Genomic DNA, 21,977 nt, shown 5'->3' on the forward strand with positions numbered 1-21,977 from the left:
CTATACATGGAACAAATGTATGCACAACTGAGGTATGATACATAAGTAGGAGCGCATAGAGATATGTTATGGTTTCATAATGCGATACATGCAAATTAATTCTGTTCGTAAAACATAGCCTTGTTCGGCTAATGATATATGCATTGGTTAATATGTACTAGCTTAAAATGGTCTGGGAGTAAAAAGACCCAACACTACTGGCTACATGAAAGAAACCTCTAAACAAGAGAGTTGACATAGTTCTCCAGGTTGGTGTACCCGTTAGAGGCAATCTTCATACCGTCAGACTTATCATTGGGGTTGAGACCATTCTTCTTCTCCCACTCATCAGGAATACCATCACCATCCGAGTCCGTAGGCGCCTTGCCGCTCGCAATCGTGCCCACGCCGCCAAAGTCATTCTCGTTGGAGATCTGAGATCCCTTCTTTCCGTACGTCTTGACCTCCTCGATGAGGGCTTTGTCGACCTGGTCGCGGGTTCGCGAGTTGCCGACGCTGGCGAGGACCACGTTGAGGGCCTGTTCCGCCGTGCGGGCGGTGGCGGGGGCGGGGTAGTTGTAGGGCGTCTTGACGATGTCCATGCTGGAGTAGCAGGTGGTGCTCTCGCAGAGGGCGGAGCCGTCGAGCTTTCCGTTGCGGTTGGAGTCGTAGAAGTTGTTCTTGACGTCTACATACCGTCAACAGGGGTTCCTATTTCCAGACGGAGAGATCACTTACAGGCGTGGAAGTTGGCGTTGCCTCGCGTGAAAGCAGTGACACTGGTGTGAGGACCAGAAATGAAGTAGTTGTTCATGATGTTGACGTAGCTGTCGCCGTCACTTCCTCCGGCAATGTAGCCACCGCCACCTCCCCAGTTGTAGATGACCTTGAACATTAGTCTCACGAGCCGAGAGAGTTGACAAGATACTCACATTGTTCTGGAAGTCGTTGACTCCCTTGACCTTGGGGTTACGTGTCTTGTTGTCAATGTACAGGTTGCGGAACAGACTGACTCCTCCGTCGGTCTGCATCAAACCACCGCAAGAGTGCGACACAAGGCCTTGAGCGATGATGGTGTCCTGGATGGTGACCTTGGAGACAGCTCCATTGATGGAAAAGGTCTCGTCACGGCCCCACGAGGCACTGACATGATCAAAGATCATGTTCTTGCCATCGGCGATGGTGATGGCGTCCTTACCCGAGGTTCCTCCCTTGCCCATGCGGATGGTGATGTATCGCACGATGGCATCGTTGGCGTTGGAGAATGACCAACCATTGCCGTACACCATGATTCCCTAGGTACACTTTAGCACACCTCTCAAGAAGGGAACGGAATTGGATTTGACATACACCACCAGGAGCAGTCTGGCCAGCAATGTAAACGTTCTTGGAGACGACCATGCGGCCAGTAATCTTGATGATGCCGCCAACGTCAAACACGACAATACGGTTAGGCTTTGACACGGCGTCACGAAGAGAACCCTGGCCCGAATCACTGTTGGTTGTTAGACATTTGAAGGCATCAGGTCCGTTCTAAGCTTACTTCAGATTCGTCACCTTGTAGACCTCACCACCATTGCGGCCACCGACAGCATCCTTACCAAAGCCCTCGGCTCCGGGGAACGCAGGAACAGCAGCCTGGACTGCGGAAGCAGCCGCGAGGGTCAACAAAGAGAGGGAGAGCTTCATGTTTCGGCGATGGGCTGGAAGAAAACGATCCAGATACTCATGTTTCAGATCAAAAAGACGGCGTACAAACCGCCTTATGTAGCACTCCCCAAAGACCCCTGAAACTTTTCTTACCGAGCATATGGTCTGAACACCAGCCTGAGCATCTGCTCGCCGTCAAAAACGGGGTCTAGAATATCCTCCAATGTTTACCCTTCGGGTAATTAAGGGGGTGGACGGTGTTTGCTAGCATGTTGTGCCGATTGGTGGAACTGCTGGGCAGGGGTGTTGACAGGCCTATTTCTGCCACAGGAACAGTTTCAAAGGGGGACGAGACTCCGAACTGCTGTTTATGGGCTCGGATCGCTAATAATACTTCTTGTTTCGTGGGAGGAAGAGTATTGATTGGTGTGTTAATCATGTTTAGCTGATACAACAGTGCATTCGGTTCAATGATCGAACGGTATATCCGCCTCTTCTCGTATTTCGTAGTTTGGTTTCTCCTCAGCACAACAGCCTTATGCTCCACCTCAATCAGTTCTACGTAGAAGTGGTTGCAGGGGTCTCATTGACTTAAAACGAGCAGGACCTTGATCGTCTTCAGGCCTCCTCTTCACATCAACTACTTATCAGCCCTGAGTCCTGTCAAGATCGGATCCTGAGGACAGTCCGAACCACTTTCAAGTCCATCTCAGACTCATGTTCTTCTGCAAGGACACGGGGAAGGCATAAAGATTCTTACACGCGTTTTCTTTCCTCAGATCGCACAATATAATATTGTCAGGGTGGTACTTAGTCACCTTTTTATCTCAAGCCAATACAAACTGCACCCCGCTCCAGAAAGGCTTTCTCGTCTACAGCACGAGTTCCACTGCCATAAAGGAAGCCTTGCTCGTTCTTTTCTCGAGGCTAGTGACGATGGACTATTACACGATGGGAACCACGCAAACATCAACAAACTCGGGCAAAAAGTTGAGATTGAGCATTAAGGCATGTTGTCGTGCAGTAAAATAGAGCCAATTAGGCTCCCTAGCCACTATGGGGGCCCCCTACCATTTGGTGGCCTAACGGCCTATTTTTCTGTATCGCACATGTGAAAGCCAGTCCTAACGACGTGGCCCCAGGACAACATGATTTAGAGGGAGATAATAGATACTAGAAGAATCAAGAACATTACAGCTGTCTCAGCATGCGACATCTCGGAGAGCTCAGTACAAACGAGTACCCAATTCTACACTGACAAGTTGGATTTCTATCGTTCTATGACACAACCGAATACGATGAGGTTGGAATTTGTAATCCGTGCAGTGATATTCTCGAGAAACATGTTGTTTGTTCAAGCTCCTTTCTGTGAGCTGGTAGAGATGACTCCCTAAGGTGCTGTTCTCTTAAACGGCTATTGTGTTTTTTGACATAGTGGAAGCCCGGCCCTTGACGGGATAACTGAGCCAGAAGATAGGCTTTTGGTATGAGTTGATCTAAATTAAAACTGCTCTAAACTCTTAGATAAACTCTTCGATATATCTTTCCTAGTTGATATCAACAACGCTTGACAAAGGCAGCGCAGTTTTCGGGGCCCCTCCCCGACGTTCTCGCCTTATGGTGGGGCCGGCATATCGGCCTTTCAACCCGCCGGACCGGCCTTGAATTACTCGGCAGCGGCCCGGGCACCGAGAAACAGGCATGGTTGAGAAGGACTGGAGGAGGATAACATGAAATTTCAATGGGCATTGTATAAAAGTAGTGCAGTATTTAGCACTTGAAGGAAGAGGTGCTAGAACGCCGTATTGTTTAGTGCATACGTCCGTTGTGTGTGTAGCAATACGAATATCATACATCTTCAAAAATCACGTCATGATTATAGCCGGTTACAATCTGTTTTAAGAGATTAAACATGAATTCAGAGTCATCAAGTTTCGTCTTTTCTGCTCTCGCGACTTTGACACATGTCGGTTAGTACCCGACGGATATGGTGTGCTCTGCACTACAATCGGCTATCATCCGAGCAACCCCATCTGTCCCCACGTCTGTTCCAAGAACGAGGCATATTCCGTTGGATGTATCTCATTTTCTCAAACTTGCCAATATTTTTATTGGAGAATACCAGCTCTGAATATCTGACATACACGTCGGTGGTCAGGTTGGCGGAGAGGTTTGAGTTAAAGTCGGTCGTGGTGGCCGGAGCGGGACACTGCCGATCAAGATGCAGGCACGGCGTGGCTCAAAGAGGCAATTGTCCTGGGAGCCCGGCACGACGTTGACGTGAGGCACTAGGCCGCAGACTTTATGTGGGTATAAGTAGGTAAGTTAACATATAACTCGCCTCTCCCCCCTCACTCTGCGTTTATCAATCTTTATCACAAACACAAAATGTCCTCCCCTATCCCTCCCCGAGGCATCTACGCCCCAGCCGTCGCCTTCTTCAAGGAAGATGAGACTCTAGACCTCGATTCAATCGGAACCCACCTCACCCGTCTAGCCAAGGGTGGTGTTGCTGGCCTCGTGATCCAGGGCACAAACGGAGAGGCCATGCATTTGAGCCATGATGAGAGGAGTCAGGTCATCCAACTAGCAAAAAGTGTTCTCAAGGAGCATGGCCGTCCGGATACTGTCGTCATCGCCGGTACCGGTGCCCAGAGCACCCGTGAGACCATTCAGCTCTGTAACGAGGCCAGCGAAGCTGGTGCCGACTTTGCCCTGGTCTTGAGCCCCAGCTACTTTGGTAGGAATGCTATCTCTGAATATTCAGACAATGCTAACATCCAGCTCAGTTGGAGCCATGCAGAAGCCCGTTCTCTCCAAGTTCTTTGATGATGTCGCCACCGCATCTCCCATCCCCATCCTCCTCTACAACTTTCCCCTCGTCACCGGTGGTATCGACCTGGACTCTGACCTCATCACCAACCTGGCCGCCGCCAACCCCAAAATTGTTGGAACCAAGCTTACCTGCGGAAATCTGGGCAAGTTGCAGCGTCTAGCCCACGAGCCTCGGATTGGCCACCCATTCGCCGCCTTTGCTGGCAAGACCGACTTTTTCCTTCATGGCCTAGTCGCCGGCTCGCATGGTGTCATTGCCGCTGCAGCTAACCTCCTCCCCAAGGTTCACGTGCACGTGCTGAAGCTGTACGATGAAGGCAAGCTCAAGGAGTGCCAGGAGCTTCAGACTCTGCTGAGCCGAGCCGACTGGGCTCTTGTTCAGCTAGGTGTGGCCGGTATCAAAGGTGCGCTGGATCGGTACTATGGTTACGGCGGTGGACGAAGCCGGAGGCCGTTGGGTCAGGTTGATGCGAGCAAGTTTGAGGGCAGTGTTGACGGTGCTCTCAAGGGTCTGATTGATCTGGAAAACTCCTTGTGAGGAAGTAGAATAGACAAGTCTAAGTAATTTGCAGTTCTAGACACCAACATCAATACCAAGTAGAATAAATCGTTAAGAATTTGCCCCGAAATTTCAAGAGCACGGTGAATTCACTATATATCTCTCAGATGGATCTCAGTCTCCGGTGTCTCTCAGCGAGAAAACAGACGCGGCTTAGGTTGATAACAAAGGAATATTACCATTGTGCTTGGGGAAAAGCCAAGGAGAAAGTAGATTAAAGAAATAAGAACGAGGAATAACCCTTGCTTTCTGCGTCAGGTTCATTGGTGCTTCTTTGTTATCTAGATGCACCTAATAGGCCAAATACCTCACAAGAGCCTCTAACAATGAAGTAAATCTAAGACGGGATAGAAATTAGGCTCAATGGGTATTCTAGCAAATCTGTACGTATCATGGTTTACTATAAAACATGGGGTGCCGGCTTCTCAACAACCAACCCGACAATATCCCAACTAAATGGTTAAAAACTGCCCAGTGCCCACCTCCTCAAACTGGAAGAGTTTGAACATTTTTCAGCCTTTGTTACCTCTTGTTTCACCCTTCTTCTAAGAGTATTTCTTTGTAATCTTCCTCTTCTTTTGTGCCTGGCCAACAAGTTCCCCACCAGCTCGTTTCCGCTTGTTCTGCTCCCGGACCATCTTGGCAGCCTCCTCAGCGTTGAAAGCCCCAGGATCATACCTAGGTAACTCGATCATATCCAATACTTCATCGTCTTGATTGATTATGGGGAGGAATGGTCTCTGTCGGAACGGTTGAGGGCGAAGCTTGTACTGTGCAGGGTGCGGATAAGCTTGAAGCCGACACTCCCTTTGACTGGTACCAAGCGCGTCCCTGAGAAAGTTATTCCACGGGTCTATCACCTTGGTCTGGAAGCAGAAGAGATCCCACGCAGCTAGACTCTGAAACGTCCAAGCTGGCTCAAGGCCCCCGCCGGGTCCAAAAGGATGAGGCATAGTCCAAGCCATGCTAAAGTCAACGAGAATGCCGTTGACGTACTGAGAGATGCTCATATCCCTAATAACAATCCCACATCGGTGAATCTCGTGCAGTTCTCTCAGCATCCGCGGAAAATGCGAGACGGAGAGAATGTTATCAATCCTGTGTGATGGTATATCCGACTCACCCTCATACTTGGCTGGCTCCACCCAGTCCTTGACGATGCCCTTGATCTCGGAGGATGTAACCAGGATGGATCTGGCGGTCCTTGGGAAGATTTTGAGATGACGGGGAAGCTTCCACAAGGCGTTGCGCATCTTGAGCTCCAGAGCTTGATCCACCTTGAGTGAAACGTAGCCGTAGACCTTGACAGCAAGGTGTTCGCGATTAACCTCCTTCAGTCTACCAAAGGCGCGGCATTCCTGGTAGAATGGGATAAAGTGTGATTCAAACTCGTGTTGTTTCTCCATGGGGATCGTCTCGTAGTCCTCGGCATAGTATTCGGGCTCTGCCAGCTCAGTCTCTGTAAACTATTCCACAGCCGTTAGCAACTAATTCATCGCCAAAGATTATGATGCACTTACGAATTTTATGGCGTATAGATGACCTCTGATTCTCGTTTTTACAATGGCGCCATGTATGCCATGGTGCCCGAGAAACTCGAGAAACTCGACATCGTCGGCAAGAAGATCGTGGTTGAATGGCTCTAACGTAGGGCCATCGCCTTCGGGTAGTGGTTTCAAATTTGCCATGATGCTCAGATGGTAAAACCCGTAAGTACTCTTTCTTTTCAGTGGCCCAGTTGATGTTTGATCGAGAGCTGAGAGGAAGAAAAGGTAGAAATACGGTGGGTGGGAATGCTCATATACCCCTACATGTTCAAAGACACAGCCTGTATGAAAGAAGAGGCCTGACTGAACAAGTACTACAAACAAACCGAGACCTCACTTAGAACGTAAAGGGGAAGGAGCAAGGATGGGAGCAACCATGTAGTAGAGAAGCAGAACTGGTTCAGTACATAAGCACAATGCCATGCACCGGCGAAAGAATGACTCTTTGTCTTCCACTTGGGACCTATCCCGTCACAACAATGGGCACCAAAGGCTTTGTCCAGAAATGAAACATTCTTATCAAATAGCCTATTCCCGTGCCTAAGTCGCTTTTTTACCCTCAAAGGCTCCTGTATACTGAAACTCAGGTCTTCGCGACTTCTCAAGGACATAGTAGCAACTGCCAGTCCATTACACATAAGTCTTGCAAGCACACTTCGTGGCATCGTAAAATACCTAAAACCAGTCTATAAACAAAGGGGCCTGCTATTAGCCGCATACGCATACATGGATGGGGGAAACGTTCACAACTCGGGAACGGAATGGACTCTGGGTACATCTCCTGATCCAGGTAATGATTTCCGAGTACAAGATTACAGAATTGGGTCCAAATCCTCAATAAATCCGGTATCTGCCCGGTTAGCTCAATCGGTAGAGCGTGAGACTCTTACGAGTACACAATCTCAAGGTTGCGGGTTCGACCCCCGCATCGGGCTATTCCTATAAAATGATTGAGATTCTTTTTTTGCCAATCGTGGCTATTTTTTGCCCAGCTCTTCACCTCTGGAAGGAAAGCTGGCGATGGTTTTGCTGGCTGCTAGAGGGACCTCTTTTCTCCCCAACCGCACAACATTGTTCCAGATCAGTCAATCCCCGCGCCAATAAATGCATGATGCCAGTCACCAGTGATGTCGGTCATTTCCTAATCAAGAATCGTTTCGAGGATTCGTTTCATCAAAGGGTCATGATAGTCATCACAGAGTTGCTCTTCCGCTTGCTCAGGTCCACCCAGAGTGTCGTGTCAACCTTCCCTCAAGTTCCGCTTCACCACGTTACATCACAAACAACAGGTCGGTATCTGAGGTCACCAGTCAGTATTCGTCCGGGTCCCATCACATAGGCGCACTCACCAATGGGGTGGCTGCTCGACAGCTGAGGCTTCTGGGTATACTTGGTCTCGAGGATGTCGCGGACGCTGTTGAGGAGCTCGACGTAGCTCTGCTGGGGGTTCGCCTTGATCGCCGAGATGAAGGCCCACGACATGGCGCCAGTGGCCTGAGAGTTGATGGTAGCATCAGCCCTGCGAGTGCATGTTAGCGAAAGTTTGCGAATCCTCTTCGGTGACACTCACGATGTCTGGTCATCCTTGCTTCCCGACCACATGATGACGTCGGCAGGCGAAGTTCGTGTCTGCTTGGTCTTCTCATAGGCGTCGTCGCCTGTAAAGGCAGACTTGGCCAAGCTGAAAACGGAGCTCGCAGCGCCCGCCACGTCTCCTCTAGAGTACGCGGTAAAAGCGTCAAACAGACCCGAGGCAGCTTCCTTGGCCAGGTTGGGCTCCTTCAAAACACCCTTGGTGGAGTAGACGTAAGGAAGATCCATGACGGTGGCCGAGTGGCACGAGTCGAAGATGGCAGTGAGACGGACGCCCTGTCCCAGAGGCTTCACGACGTAGTGGTGAATCTCGTCATCGACAATGTGGCCGGCCTGTTGGTGGTCGACTGGGTAGATGCACTCGTCGTATCCGTCATCCTCGTCACCGTCCTCGTCTTCGACCTGTCCGCCGTGGCCTGACACAGTTAGATCTAACGCATTATGTCGCAAAAGGGTGCGACTTACCAGAGTAGTGGAGGAAGAGAGCGTCGTTGGGCTGAGCATTAGACACAAGCCAACCCATGGCGCGAATGATGTTGCTTCTTGTAGGCTGCATCGTAGGGTTGGATTGGTCGTCGGTCAAGATAACCATATCCTCGCGCTTATACCCATAGCGCTCAACGAGGAAGCTCGAGACGTTGTGAACATCGTTGATGCAGCCGCGAAGCTCGCCCTCCTGGCCAAAGTAGTTGATACCGATGAGCAGAGCCTTGCGCCGGCCGGTACAGTTGGAGTATTGGAAAGTATAGCCTTCGGGCGCTCCATGGCCGAACTGCTGAGGCGCCGAAGGAGGAGGTGGACCGGAGCGGGCATGGGCGGCGTAGCCGTGACCCCGCGAGAGCGGGTATCCGTACGCGTCGAGGCCGGGAGGTGGAGGGTATCGTGGAGGAGGGTAGCGCTGGTATCCGGGCTGGCCACCGTAGCCCTGAGGAGGGTGTTGGGGAGGAGGAGGACCCGGAGGAGGAGCATAGCCGTAGCCGCCGCCGCCACCTCCGTGATAGCCTTGACCCGGGTAGTAGGACATGTCGGCAGGTTATGTGCGAGGTAGATTGTGGTGTTGATCCTTGGCGCGTGAAGCGACTCGAGGTGGAGGAAGAGGAGAGAGTTGTCCGGGATCAGGAGGAAGATGCAGGAGGGAACCTGATGGAAAGTTGGGAAGCTCGAGACGCAACAATATGGGGTCAGCGGCTGGCCGGACGAGCTGGCAGGGCAAAGATTGGTCTGGAGCTGACTGGCTCGACCGACGCGACAGGAGGCAGCGCAGCCTCAACTCAGTCTCACGACGCACGCGGGAGCTCTTGGTGCTCCGGAGCGACAGCGGGCGCTAATTGCAAGGCGGGGCGGGCTATGAGCTGGTGGTGGTGGCCGTGGTGGTGACTGGAGGTGCTGATGGAGGGGAGGGGACCCTTCGGATCCCGGTCGACGCGGGGCCCTCACTTCGACCCTTGGTGCTCTCACTCCATCCGACTTTCCCCTCCAGTCCCTGGGAAACCCCTGGAGTCCAGCTGGAGGCCGCTGAGGTGCTCACTGCTACCGCTGGGTGCCCTGATGGCGCCGGACTGTTGTGGTCCTGTGGACATGAGCGCCAAGGTCTTGGCTGTCCCTTGGCAGGCCTTGGCGCTGCAGCAGAGCCCCTCCCCCTCACCGCAGTCCATGTCTGACGCTGGCGTCGCAGCACGGGATAAACTGCTGGAGTGTGTATCAGAAACGTGATTGACACGGATTCATCATCACAAGGGACCGAAACTGGGACGTCTGAGACGTGATGGGGGAACGGGTGGGCGCCCTCTGGAGCCCCCCGACAGGATGCTCCATCCCCAACCTCTCTTGGAGATGAGATGAGGCTTCACTGGCTGCCTCCCGCTTACCTCGGGGCGCATCACGCCGGGACCAGCTGGGTGACGATGCTGAATGACCGTGTGTTTACAGGCACGTTTTTTTGCCTCTCGTTGATTCCGTGAGGCGGCATGGTCGGACATTATGGCGACGTGCGCTCAGGCTCCGCCACATGTATCAACACAGCAATAGACATGCCGCCCCCTTTCCTGGACCACGTCCGATGAGCTCTGAGTGGGGATTTGAGCGCTTCGAGGGGAAAGCCGAGCAACACTTGTCATGAGCGTCCAGAGCCCATGGTCAGGCCAGACAAGTCAGGCCCAGATGAGGCATAGCCCAATGGAGATGACTGGAAGCCATGTACCGTATACCAGTGGAGATGCGGTTTGGTTTTCTTGGTGTACATGCGTCCAAGTACCGCGCCGGTGCGATATCCACACTTCGCTTCTGAAGACTAAAGAGCGTTTGGGCCGGTGAGGACTTGTTCCTGTCAGAATTCAGTTCAGAGTTTACTGATGACGCCTCTTGAGACCCTTAAAAAGAACAGAGCTCTCCTCAAGCTCAAGCTCTAAAACTCATTTCATGGAGGGGCAGAAGATGCTGCCCCGCCGGAACGGGCCGCAAGGGGCATTGACTGGCCAAAGCTTCCGGCCGACCGTTTTCCAGACGGTATTTGGCTGTCCTGGAGAGGGGTCGGTTTAGACGGGCACAGCTCAAGATACGACAGCACCAGTGTTGATTCACGGATGGAGTGGAAGGCAAAAGAAGCAGTGACATGCATCGATTCGAGTGACTCTCTCAAACAGTGACACAACTCGCTTCACCCCACCATCCCCATCCCATCCTTGCACCGTTTCGGCAGTGCCAAGTCGTCACGACTGACGATAACTGAACGGGTCCATCTTTCCTTCCTTGTGTTGCATGCGCCTGCCTGTATTCACCAACGGCCAGTGCCTGCCAGTGACAACCAGCTGTTCACTCCTCGCGCCTTGCACCTCAGGCCTTTCGCCATATAAACATAAATCCCTCCGCCTCTCCTCTGTTTATTTTTCCCTCTCATCTCCATTCTCTCTCCTCTTCCTCTTCTTCCGCATCTTCCCTCCTGCACACCCTTCAACCAAGCCTTTCGGCATCACCCTCCACCTCTCCGAGGTCACTCTCAACCATGTCTTTCTTCAAGAAGCTTACTAAGGAGCTCGAGAACTTCGGAATCGGTGATAAGGACAAGGACGAGAAGAAGGACGAATCTCAGTCCCAGGCTCCTCCTCCCCCTCCCGCCGAAGGTAAGTGTCGAGTTGATCGCTTCCAGCCGCTCTAGCTAACTTCTCCCCCAGGCACTCGCGCCTACGGCTACCACGGTGAAGGCGGCCAGGGAGGTCCTCCTCCCGCTCAGTACTACGCTGCTCCTCCCCAGCCTGCGTACCAGCCTCCTTCCGACAAGCCTCCTCTGCCTGAGGGCTGGACTGCCCAGTTTGACCAGCAGCACCAGCGCTGGTACTATGTCGAGGTAGCTACCGGTCGCACCCAGTGGGAGGCTCCCGGCCAGCACGCTCCTCCTCCCGGTCCCCCTCCCTCTGATGGATCTCGCGACTTTGGTGGCCATGGTGGTGGTTACGGAGGTGCTCCTGGCTATGGCGGCGCTCCTGGCTATGGTGGCGCTCCTGGCTACGGCTCTCCTCCTCCTCCCGGCGGTTACGGATCGCCCTCTCCTGGCTACGGAGGCTACGGATCTCCTCCTCCCCCTGCCGGTTATGGCTCTCCCCCTCCTCCCGGCGGCTACGGAGGTGCCCCCGGATACGGCTCTCCTGCCCCGTACGGCGCCCCAGGCTACGGTGCTCCCGGCGGCTACCCTCCCCAGGACGGCGGCCACAACCCTTACGGAAACGAAGGCGAGCGCGGCGGCGAGAAGAAGAAGAGCGGCAGCTCCGGCATGCTCCTCGGTGCCGCCGGTGGTCTCGCTGTCGGTGCTGTAGGCGGTGCCCTCATTGCTAATGCCCTTGACGACAGCGACAGCGACCATGAGAATGCTCCCGCTCCCGCTCCGGCCCCTGTCACACACACCGAGTACCACGAGTACCATGAGTACCGTGAGGCACCTCCCGCCGACTACAACGACCCCTACGCCCAGGATGGCCCCCCTGCCGTCCTTCCCCCCACTGATGCCGATGGAGACTCTGTCTCATCGAGTGATCGCGAGGATGTTCAGGAAGCTCGTGAGGAGTACGAGGAGGCTCTTGCGGCTGCTAACGACTCAGACGCCAGCAGTAGTGACCAAGAGGAGCTTGAGGAGGCCCGTGAGGAGTACGAGGAGGCGTACGAGGAGGTGTATGAGGACTAAGGGGTGCAAAATGAGCCATGATTAACGACGACGCATTTCAGGTCAATATCCAATCGGGATGGGTTGAAGCCGTGTAGGCAGGGAAGCAGGTTACCTATTGAATTTGGACTCCACTTGTTGATACCTTTGTACATTGTACAAGCAGAAGGAACAAGAATGCATGCATTCATTTCGTGATGATGCTACATCTTGGCGAGAGCCTCTTGGCAATTAGCACTGCCACTGTTTTGCGAGTGAATGAATGACTGAGCATCCACATGTCGTTGATGTCGAAGGCTTGGCCTGGCCTGGCGTGCGCTGCACCTCATGTGCCGCCGCGAGTGCTCTGCTGCAGCGCATGCATAGCCAGGCCAGGCGTCAGACCATGTCCCAGACGCGCCGGGGGTGCATAAAAGGATACTAGTAGCCATGGTTTTCGCTTATCGGCACGGAGCCAAGAACTATTGGACCCTCTTTGCCTCCAACCCTGGTCTCGAAATATCCGGCCTCTGCTCCGGCCGAGAGCCCGAGTCTTCGGGGTTGAAGTTGGAGGCCTCACCGGACGGTGTCAAGGCAGTGAGGAATAGGAGCATGACAGCGCAGCTTTATGAGGTAAATGTCACCAGAGGAATAAACAACAATTTGAGGCAGGAAGGAAAAAGTCACTCATGTGAGTTGTCCAGTGTCCATGCTTGCTTGGCATTACACGAACGTAGTGAGGGACTCTTTGCACAGCCTCCTTCTCTCCCCGCTCTTGTATGTCGATAGTCGGCGGTTGGTTCTTGGCGACTGGGAGTACCTTTATACTTGCTCCGTATTGTATCCGTAGACCGTTTGAAACTGAGATTGCTACGCGCCCTTTTAGCAGAGGGGATGGGGCATTGACGTTGTTGATGCCCATCCTCTGGCGTTTGAGGTGGTGATGATGGCCTTACACAGTACCTAGGTAGGTACACCTGAGCATCAGGACAAGTATTCAACTTTATATCTACAATACATAACGGTTTCACAAACCTAAGCCCTACGAGCTCTCTAGCGGGCGCGGATCCCCCTTTTTTTCCCTCCTATCCCTCTGGTTCCCACACGAACCCTGGGTGGTCATTGAGGCTGTGTTCTTGACAGCCCGCATATCTCCACAACCGAGTCAAGAGACGGGCTCGATCTTAACAATAACAAGAAATTCTGAATCGAGATTAAAAAGACACCGCCATTTACACTGGGATCGACCGTTTTTACTAGCCTCATGCCGAGATATCTACACGGCAACTTCTTGCCGAGAATGCGGCAATAATCACACCTCCATGATGCTTGATCCGATCAAGCTTTTTTTTTAAGCAACGGTCAGCGAGAAACACGCACCTTTAACAAGGGGAGAAAAAAGCTTGACAAGAAGCTTGACAAAGAAGCTTGTTTTTTCATCTCTTGCTTATTTGTTTTTTTTTTCTTGGAAGTGTAGGGGGACCTTGTAAAAGGGGGCGTACCGGTAATATGCTTGGCGCGCGTGGATGTGTGGTGGTGGTGTTGACGCATCAAGGGGTGTAATCTAGTCGAGGAGGAGATTGGCAAGTAGATACGGAGCGGTAAGACGGAACTTGGTCCTTTCAAACTTGACTCTGTCGTTGTTGTTGTTATTGTTATTATTGCTGTTGTTGTTTGTGAAGACGCTTCCTCGACGACCGCTCGGGACAATGTCTATCCTTACTGGATGGCACTACCCATTGTGATGGGAAAACTGATGACACAGGTCTATTTCTTGGTTATTTGCTACTCAAGTAGGCCATTTTCCTCATTCTGGCTATTTCTCTCTGCCAGTTCCCAGAAACACTCGTCACGATAGAAACAATGCTGATACTTGAAAGAACCTCCCAGGACAAACACACACACAAGCCGACAGCGAGTTCACCTCTGCTGGGTATCAATAAATCCATCCTCCGCCCATCGTTCCGTCGTTTACTTTTCGTTATTCTTCTCGTCCATGCAGATACACAGCGCAGCCATGAGGGCCATGTCGACGTTGGGCGCCACGACGAGGGCGTACGTCTGCTGGCCGAAAAAGATGTCCTTGCCGCTGAGGAGCTTACGGTCGATGCGGGCGACGGCTGTGCCTGTCGTCTTGTCCATGATGTCGGCTGCGTAATCGAGCCAGCCGCCCTTCATCTCGAGAACGTCTTGCTTGCCGTCGGTCGAGGTGAAGGTAGCTGTGGCCTTGGATCCGAGCACTGGAGCTGTCAGTATGAGCCACATTGCACAACAAATGGGAGCTTACGCTTGAAGCTACTCTTGACCTCCATGAGGACCTGCCCCTGCGGACTCTCGACGTGGAACGTGGTGTGGATGTTGAGCAGCTTCTTGACAATGTCAAAGAGGTGGTTACCCTGCATGTCGTAAACCGACTTGCGGCCCGAGATGCTCAACAACTTTCCCTCGACCTTGAGGATGGGCTGGCCATTGGCGAGCTTGATGTCGAAGCTGTCGCCCGTCAGGGAGAGCACCTTTTCCTTGAGCACCAGCGTCTCGGTCTGTCGGGCGATGAGGTTGGGGAAGACGCCGACCTGGCGGGGCGCGGGCTGGAGCTGGACGGACATTGTGGGTTGTGCTGACTATGGATAGGACCCGATCGAGAGGAATGTAAAGAGGATAACGTCGCAAACTGTTGGACCGGACCCTTGGACCCTTTTAAAGGTGGCAGAGACCCTTGCGGACAACCAAAAGTCAGTCACATGGAAAACGCCCATCCTCCCTCCCCGCTGGGACGCGCGCTGCGATCAGCCATGCACAGCTTCTACTGGCCAGGAGCTGCTGCTACTAACCGTAGGGCTGATCGCAGCAACGGTCCCGATATAGCAACGCACGAATGGATAGGGTGTGGCGCCGGCAAGGCTGATTCCACTTGACCTCTGAAGCAAGGGGGCGGTGGAGAGAGCTGAAAGAACGATGGATCATGGGCTTCAGCAAGCTCAGTCGGAGAGAGGGAAAAACGCCTTGCGTGCAGAAATGCTCGTCGCTTATCGTCCCTCATTCGCCCATCCGTCCTGCCGGTACTTTTCTGCTTCCCTCCTGTCGAACGAGTCTTGGCTCGGTAGCTCAGCTCCGAGAAAAATAGCTCTGCCGGAAGTGATGTTTCGCATTGTCCACCTCATTGGGAGGGGATGGGGGGGCTGTGTGTGATACACGCTAGCTGCCTAACAAGACATATTTTGTGTGCTGGATGGTGATCTGCAGGGAACTTTGGTGCTTGCTGGACACAACGTGATTGTGGCTACTGACGGCTGAGAGATTGCTGATCCCGTACGGAGTTCTGAGCTCTTCGATGTGACTTGTGAGGTAACATTGGTTTCGAGAGTGACGGTTGAGCTTATGATGAATGGACTTGAGAGCTGCCCTGCCAGGCTATTAGTATTGCTAGCGCTTAGAAGTTGACCAGGTAGCTCCATGCAGTGGGTAGATCTAAGGTTTGAGACTGACACTACGTTTAAATAACCTTTCATCACTGACAGCTGGAGCGCAAGGAGATCGTCTATGGCAACTGGCGGCCTCCGATTTACCTCATTATCAGACCAGAACAAACGCGAAAGAATGCCTTGGAACCCGAAAAAGGATCCTAGTCCCAAGATCCTCTCTACGTCATGTCAATCTTAACTCGTCATGATCCTACCCTACATTGTCGTGTACTTTCCCCCAGTGCGTAAGGACTCTGATTGCTCAATCTCCTTCATCAAGCAATCACGTGATTGGTCTGGTGGTCTAGTGGTATGATTCTCGCTTAGGGCAAACCCGAAAGCAAGCTTGCGAGAGGTCCCGGGTTCAATCCCCGGCCAGACCCTTTGTTTTGCACTTTTTTTTGCCAGCGGCTGCTGATGTTTTTGACTTGACCTTGTTGGATGACGACATCTCTTTTTGCTTCCCCTACCTTTGGTATGCGTCTAGGCCATGAACTGCGACGTTGGGAGTCCATGGAAGAATGAGAGCAAAAGGAACGAAAGAAAGAACAAGGCACATATCAAAACATTAAACCCACTTCACAAAAAAACATGTCATTAAAGTCAAATAAATAACGGCAACCTTCTTAAGTCTATCCTTGGTCTATGCACGAATACAAAAACAGATCTCGGGCGCGAGATAATACACAAGACACGCTAATGGGCGTCAAGTCAACCCACGATCCATTTGGGTAATTTACAGAGCAAAGAAGGCGGCGACGATGGCGAGGCCAGCCGCCGAAACCTTGAGGGCAGAAGCACCGCTGACGACGGTGCTGGGGGTCTCGGCGGGAGCAGAGCCAGACTCAGAGCCGGAGCCAGACTCGGAACCAGAGCCAGAGCCAGAGCCGGAGCCGGAGCCGGAAGAGCCAGAGCCAGACTCAGAAGAGCCAGAGCCGGAGGAACCAGAGCCAGAACCGGAGCCAGACTCAGAGTCAGAGCCGGAACCAGAACCAGAGCCGGAGCCAGAGCCAGCGGTGGGAGTAGAGTAGACACCAGTGCCAGTGGCAGTCTTGGTAGAGTCGTGGCCAGAGCCAGTGCCAGTGGCGGTGGCAGTGGAGTTGTTGTGGGCAGCGCTGGTGGACTCGGTGGCCTCGGCATCCTCAGTGTCGGTAGCCTTGGAAGAACCGCTGGTGCGGGTCTTGGTGGAGGCCTTGGTGGTGGTCTCGGTCTCCTCCTCCTCGTAGCCCTCGCAAGACAGGTCGAAGAGAGGGTTGGTGGACAGGTCCTTGGTGATAGCGAACTTCATCTTGTTGTCGGGGTTGGAGTCACGGAGGGTGTACCAGAAGGTGGGGGTCTGGTTGAAGAGGCGGCGGCAGCCAACATCGCGCCAGTACTTCTGGGCGTTCTTGACGCTGGGGACAGCCTCATCCCAGTCGGGACCAGTCACGGGCCAACCGGTCTCGGTGACCCAGACGGGCTTGCCGCCAGCGGCAGCAATGGTGGCCTCGTAGGCCTTGTCGAAGAGCTTGCCAGCGTTCTCGATGCTGTTGCCCTTGTCGTTCTCGTAGTAGGGGTACTCATCGACACCGATGAAGTCGATGGCGTCGAGGACGGGCTTGTTAGTGACGTTGCCCCAGACGTCCCAGGTGTCGACGTGGCCGAGGGGAACCTTGGCGATGGGGGTGCCCTTGAAGGCGGTGCGGAAGTCGTCGATGAAGTCGACGAGGACATCGGGGTCGACACCGACACCACCCTTGTTCTTGACACCAGTGACCGAGTTTCGGTAGAGATCCTCGCTACCGATAGAAACACCGATGATGAGGTCGGTAAGGTCAGAGCCGTACTTGGCGACGGCCTTCTTCAGGGCGCTGATCTCCTTGTCAATGTTGTCGGTTCCGGAGGTCCAGACACCGAGGAGGATGGAGGTGTCAGTCTCGATGGCAGCCTCGAAAGCCTCGATGGGGTCATCCTGAGAGTAGGCCTGGATGTTGGTGTAGAGTCGGACGGCGCTGAAGTCACCGGGGGCGCCCTTGAGACCCTGGGCAGTCTCGAACTCGGCCTTGAAGTCGGCCTTGAACTTGGCGGATCGGTCGGCGAGGGTGGCACCGGAGTTGAAACCAAGGTAGTTCTTGGCCGAGGCGCCAACGGCGAGGGCGCCGGCAGCGATGGTAGCGGAAACCTTCATGATGGCTAAAGTCTATTCGGTTCGACAAGAGAGTGTTGTTTTTCGTTACTTTTCCTGTGAAACCTAACAAGGTCACGCCACGCCTGATCGATCACGTATTAAAAAGAGCGTGGGATATGTGGGAAATAATATTCAAAAAAGCCCTGAGGCGAAAAGAGAGTGACGAGGAATACAGAGAATGTCGATCCCAAAAGAGAAAGGACAGACAAGAAAAAAGGGAATGATGGATGAGAGAAAGGTCTTTTTCGTGATTGAAAGAATGGATGAGCTTCTTGTTTTGGGACATTCAGGAACGCCATAAGATTAGGGGGAGCGGGCCCTGGCGCCGTCACGTGCATGCACTAAGTTCCCGGTTTTTCAGGGGAAAGAGCTGACGACGCGGCTCCACAGCGATGGAATGATTGGCCCCGGCGCTTAGTCCACTAAGAATAGCAGCTGAGGTCAGTGCTCATTGGCGGCTAACCCCAGCATCTCCTGTCTCGTATCCAGCGCCACCCAAGCCATAGACGGGACGGTAATTTGCGTGTGATCGACGATAAACAATCATGATCGCGGTGAGGAATGGTTATGATACGGTGCAGTACGGTTTCTTGTTTATACAAGTTAATGCCGACAAAACGCGCTCGATGCATGCTTCCCTCAAGAACTCGCTGAGGATCTGCCACGTCTCGATGCCATGTGTTGTCAAGCCACGTCCAAAACTCGGCTGCTGGGCTTTAACGGGGATCAGGGAGGACCAAGCTCATTCACGGGTGGATCTTTATGCAAGGAACAAGTCACCGACAAAGAAAACATAAGCAAAGTCTATTCGTGTACCCAATCTTTAGTGCATTTATAAGCTGGGATCTGGGATGTCTTTTGCAGCTGGGTTCCAATTCCATGGCCAATCTTCATGTATAGACTGGGCATGCAGGCGAAACCGCGAAACATTCGATGCAACCTCCTGAGTGGTTCAATCAGATGCAGGTACAATTTCGCAATCCTCCTGGATTCACTTCGCTACTCTCTTGTGGAAAGGGATGCCCAGGAAACTTCCTTGACGTCAACGAGTGCAATCTTGGTTGTGATACGAGAAGATTCCCCGGGAACAAACGACAGTCGACGAGTGGCTGAATGGTGTGTGGTCCAAGTGGGCTAAGCTCCCCCTTGGAGTGGAGAGCGGCACGCTTGGCTTGGAAGCCGATCGATCCGTTCTTTGAGCTTGCGAGCTTCGGCGTGTCTGGAACGGGCAGAGTCGAGACGGGACGAATGTTGGGCGACCGAGTTTAAATCCTGTCTGAGTTGAAGATATTGGGACGATTCTCTTCCCGCGACTCGAGATGAAGCATCAAATATTGGGCAACATACTCGACTCCTTCGCCTGTTCCACTCGAGCTGCCCCTATCTGACCCTCAGCTCACCGTTGAATGCTTGTCAGGAGGTTCCCACCTCAAGCGCTCCCGACCATGTCTCACCGACCAAAACATGCCTGGTCACCTCCGTCGGCCGACAGTCAGCCATGCAAGGCCCAGTCTTCACAAGAAGCATTGCAAGAGAAATTCTTTCTTGAATTCGAGGCTGATGGATAAAACAAATTGGTATTTGCACGGATTCCGTTTCCACGCTTAAACTAGACCAACCTACTCCTTGTCATTCATCCCAACCACCGTCACGCATTTACTTTTGCTCCCTGCTGGCCTGAGCTTCAGCGAGGAACACTTCATCTTCGTTGATCTTGTAATTGGCAGACTTGCGAGCCGGGACGCCCTTCTGGAACTATCAAGGTTGTTAGCGGAGATCCTTCTTGACTTGGGCATATCACTCACCATGTAGTCCATCTCACCAAAGGTTCGGTCCTTGGTCTCAAACATGCGGAAGTAGCCCCAAACGAGCGTAAGAGTAGCGAGGCCGGCCCAGAAAAAGGCCTGTGCTGGTGTTAGCGGACGCTGTTGGTGAATGTGGTCAGGATGGGCACTCACAGTCTTTCCCTTTGCATTCCACGCTCCGGGGGAGAGCAGCTGCGGCTGGAGGAGTCCTCCGCAGACAATATTGCCGACGTAGTAGGTCGATCGAGCTAGGACGACGGTCTGGGTTCGCAGACGGGTTGATCCAATCTCTGCGACCAAGGTGTAGATGATGGGGCCGACCGACATGGAGTAAGCGGCGAGCCAGACGATGCAGAGTAGCGACTGCGCCCAGGCGAGAGCCATGGTTTGCTTGGGCAGGGCCAGGAATCCGATGACCCAGAGGATGACGACCAGGAAGGAGAAGCCTGCGAGCCAGATGGTGCGGCGTCCCCATTTGGAGATGTAGAACCACGAGATGATGGTTCCGACAAAGGCGATACCAGTACCACCGAGGGCGATTCCGTACGAAGCATCAGCACTAATACCGGTCTGCTGGAAGAAGAAAGATCCACTGTAGCAGAGAGCGCCGCCGTTGGTGATCTGAGAGAGGAAGCCCATGCATGCGATCTCGGTACGTCGGATGTTGCTGCCGCGGAAGCAGTCCCAGTACGTGACGCCAGCCCGCTCCTCGATCTCGAGCTTGTTGGTATGCACCATCATGGCGACAGTGGCATCAATGTTGATATCGTGCTCAGGCTCGGAAAGTCGCTCGAGGGATCGCTTGGCCTCGTCGAGCTGGTTCGTCCGGACGAGATACCACGGAGACTCGGGGGCCATCCAGGCGGCGATGAACAGAGGGACGGGCCACACCCATTGGATGGCAAAGGGGACTCTGTAACTCCACTCGGTAGGGTTGTTGACGAGGCCCTTGAGGACGCCGGCTGAGATGAACTGGCCGATGCACCAGCACAGGTTGACATAGGCAGTGAGATAACCACGGATAGCCAGAGGGGTAACCTCAGCAGCATACGCGGGGCCGGTGGTGGCAAACACACCCCAGGGGATGTTGCAAAGGAACTGACCTACGAGGAGAACCTCGATATTGGGCGCAAAGAAGACGACAAAGATGAAAGCAGTCAGCCAAAACAGGCTCGCCATGAGGACCTTGCGGTGGCCCCATTTGGCAGTCGCCCATCCGTTCAGCAAGGCACCGATAATGTTGGCAAAGGCGCCGAGACAGTTGAACCTCTGCTGCCAGTTTGCCGAGATCTGGTATCCGTTGTCCTCATCCAGCCAGGCACCGTACTTCTTGCGGAAACTCGGGTAAGCGTAGAAAGAGCTCAGGAGGGTAACGTCGTAACCCTCCATGATGACGGTGGTCGAGATGACTGGAAGCTGTCAGCACAAAGCACCCTCTCTCCCAGCATTGACACTTACGGATGGACCAAAAGGCAGCTCGCTTGTACGTCTTGAGGGCCTGAAAGACGCCAAAGCTGTGCTCCTGGGCCGTGGCCTGGTGAGCTTCAGTGTTGAGCGCCTTGTCGTGCAGGTCGACATCCTTGAGGTGGTCGAGGCCATTGTCAGTGGTCTCGATCTGGAGCTCTGGGGCTCCGCCTTGCTTTTCGGTTGCCATGTTGAAGCCTGCCCAGTGAGATGAAGAGTTGGATCTCAATGGATGAGAGCTGGAGAGGATAGGGCTGTATCAATTGAGTTTCCCCAGACTGGGGCCGCGGGTAGTTATAATGTCACCTTCCAGCTGCCTCAAGCTAGGATCATTCTCCTCATACTACCTCGACTCTGCAACCTCACGGCAAACATGATCCTCTCCACTCGAAGCCCGGCATATCGAATTGAGCCTGTATCCGCAATAGGATCGACGGGCCGTTAAATCGTTCCTCCCCCAGGTTCAAGTTAGTGTTCGAGGCCGTCTCACCACCACCCCGCGCCATTGGTGGAAGATCTTGCGGGGGTGATGTTCAAGATGGCCTGGTCTCATCGACTGCGAGTGGACCGCCTAAGATCAAGAAAACGTCTGACCACTCACAGCTTGCCTCATCCCCCTCAAATCTCTAGAGTTTTGGGGTAAAAGGATTTAATTGCCTAGTTCAGCAGGTGGAGAATCTGGGGTAGGTCTGGGGGATGGTGGTTTAATCCTTGCCGACGATGCTGGTGTCCCTTCGGTGTAGACTCCGCTTTCTCTTAGTCCTGCAGCTGGACTTTCTGGGGGA

General features: G+C 53.4%; 8 protein-coding genes across 8 annotated transcripts; 2 read left to right on the forward strand and 6 right to left on the reverse strand.

Annotated features, from left to right (window-relative positions):
* Positions 1–218: 218 nt before the first annotated feature.
* NCS54_00732100 (Putative pectate lyase C) lies at positions 219–1,668 on the reverse strand (the record flags this gene model as incomplete). Its single annotated transcript, XM_053152752.1, has 5 exons — positions 219–667; positions 718–865; positions 912–1,274; positions 1,330–1,474; positions 1,523–1,668. 5 exons carry the CDS (start codon positions 1,666–1,668, stop codon positions 219–221), a joined length of 1,251 nt encoding a protein of 416 aa, XP_053008727.1.
* Positions 1,669–4,017: 2,349 nt separating this feature from the next.
* On the forward strand, positions 4,018–5,002 carry NCS54_00732200 (Hypothetical protein; the record flags this gene model as incomplete). The annotated part of the gene is made up of 2 exons (XM_053152753.1): positions 4,018–4,369; positions 4,419–5,002. The coding sequence occupies 2 exons, from the start codon at positions 4,018–4,020 to the stop codon at positions 5,000–5,002; spliced, it is 936 nt and encodes a 311-aa protein (XP_053008728.1).
* A 566-nt stretch (positions 5,003–5,568) lies between these two features.
* NCS54_00732300 (Hypothetical protein) lies at positions 5,569–6,711 on the reverse strand (the record flags this gene model as incomplete). The annotated part of the gene is made up of 2 exons (XM_053152754.1): positions 5,569–6,489; positions 6,544–6,711. 2 exons carry the CDS (start codon positions 6,709–6,711, stop codon positions 5,569–5,571), a joined length of 1,089 nt encoding a protein of 362 aa, XP_053008729.1.
* A 1,130-nt stretch (positions 6,712–7,841) lies between these two features.
* Positions 7,842–9,187, reverse strand: NCS54_00732400 (Metacaspase-1A; the record flags this gene model as incomplete). Its single annotated transcript, XM_053152755.1, has 4 exons — positions 7,842–7,867; positions 7,920–8,089; positions 8,141–8,579; positions 8,629–9,187. The coding sequence occupies 4 exons, from the start codon at positions 9,185–9,187 to the stop codon at positions 7,842–7,844; spliced, it is 1,194 nt and encodes a 397-aa protein (XP_053008730.1).
* A 1,977-nt stretch (positions 9,188–11,164) lies between these two features.
* On the forward strand, positions 11,165–12,337 carry NCS54_00732500 (WW domain-containing protein; the record flags this gene model as incomplete). Its single annotated transcript, XM_053152756.1, has 2 exons — positions 11,165–11,282; positions 11,334–12,337. 2 exons carry the CDS (start codon positions 11,165–11,167, stop codon positions 12,335–12,337), a joined length of 1,122 nt encoding a protein of 373 aa, XP_053008731.1.
* Positions 12,338–14,266: 1,929 nt separating this feature from the next.
* Positions 14,267–14,901, reverse strand: NCS54_00732600 (Hypothetical protein; the record flags this gene model as incomplete). The annotated part of the gene is made up of 2 exons (XM_053152757.1): positions 14,267–14,535; positions 14,583–14,901. The coding sequence occupies 2 exons, from the start codon at positions 14,899–14,901 to the stop codon at positions 14,267–14,269; spliced, it is 588 nt and encodes a 195-aa protein (XP_053008732.1).
* Positions 14,902–16,492: 1,591 nt separating this feature from the next.
* On the reverse strand, positions 16,493–17,923 carry NCS54_00732700 (Hypothetical protein; the record flags this gene model as incomplete). Its single annotated transcript, XM_053152758.1, has 1 exon — positions 16,493–17,923. The coding sequence occupies one exon, from the start codon at positions 17,921–17,923 to the stop codon at positions 16,493–16,495; it is 1,431 nt and encodes a 476-aa protein (XP_053008733.1).
* A 1,656-nt stretch (positions 17,924–19,579) lies between these two features.
* On the reverse strand, positions 19,580–21,382 carry NCS54_00732800 (Hypothetical protein; the record flags this gene model as incomplete). The annotated part of the gene is made up of 4 exons (XM_053152759.1): positions 19,580–19,678; positions 19,729–19,827; positions 19,882–21,137; positions 21,187–21,382. 4 exons carry the CDS (start codon positions 21,380–21,382, stop codon positions 19,580–19,582), a joined length of 1,650 nt encoding a protein of 549 aa, XP_053008734.1.
* Between the last annotated feature and the right edge of the window lie 595 nt (positions 21,383–21,977).

Source organism: Fusarium falciforme, chromosome 5 (genome assembly GCF_026873545.1).
Source record: "Fusarium falciforme chromosome 5, complete sequence".
Taxonomy (NCBI): Eukaryota; Fungi; Ascomycota; class Sordariomycetes; order Hypocreales; family Nectriaceae; genus Fusarium; species Fusarium falciforme.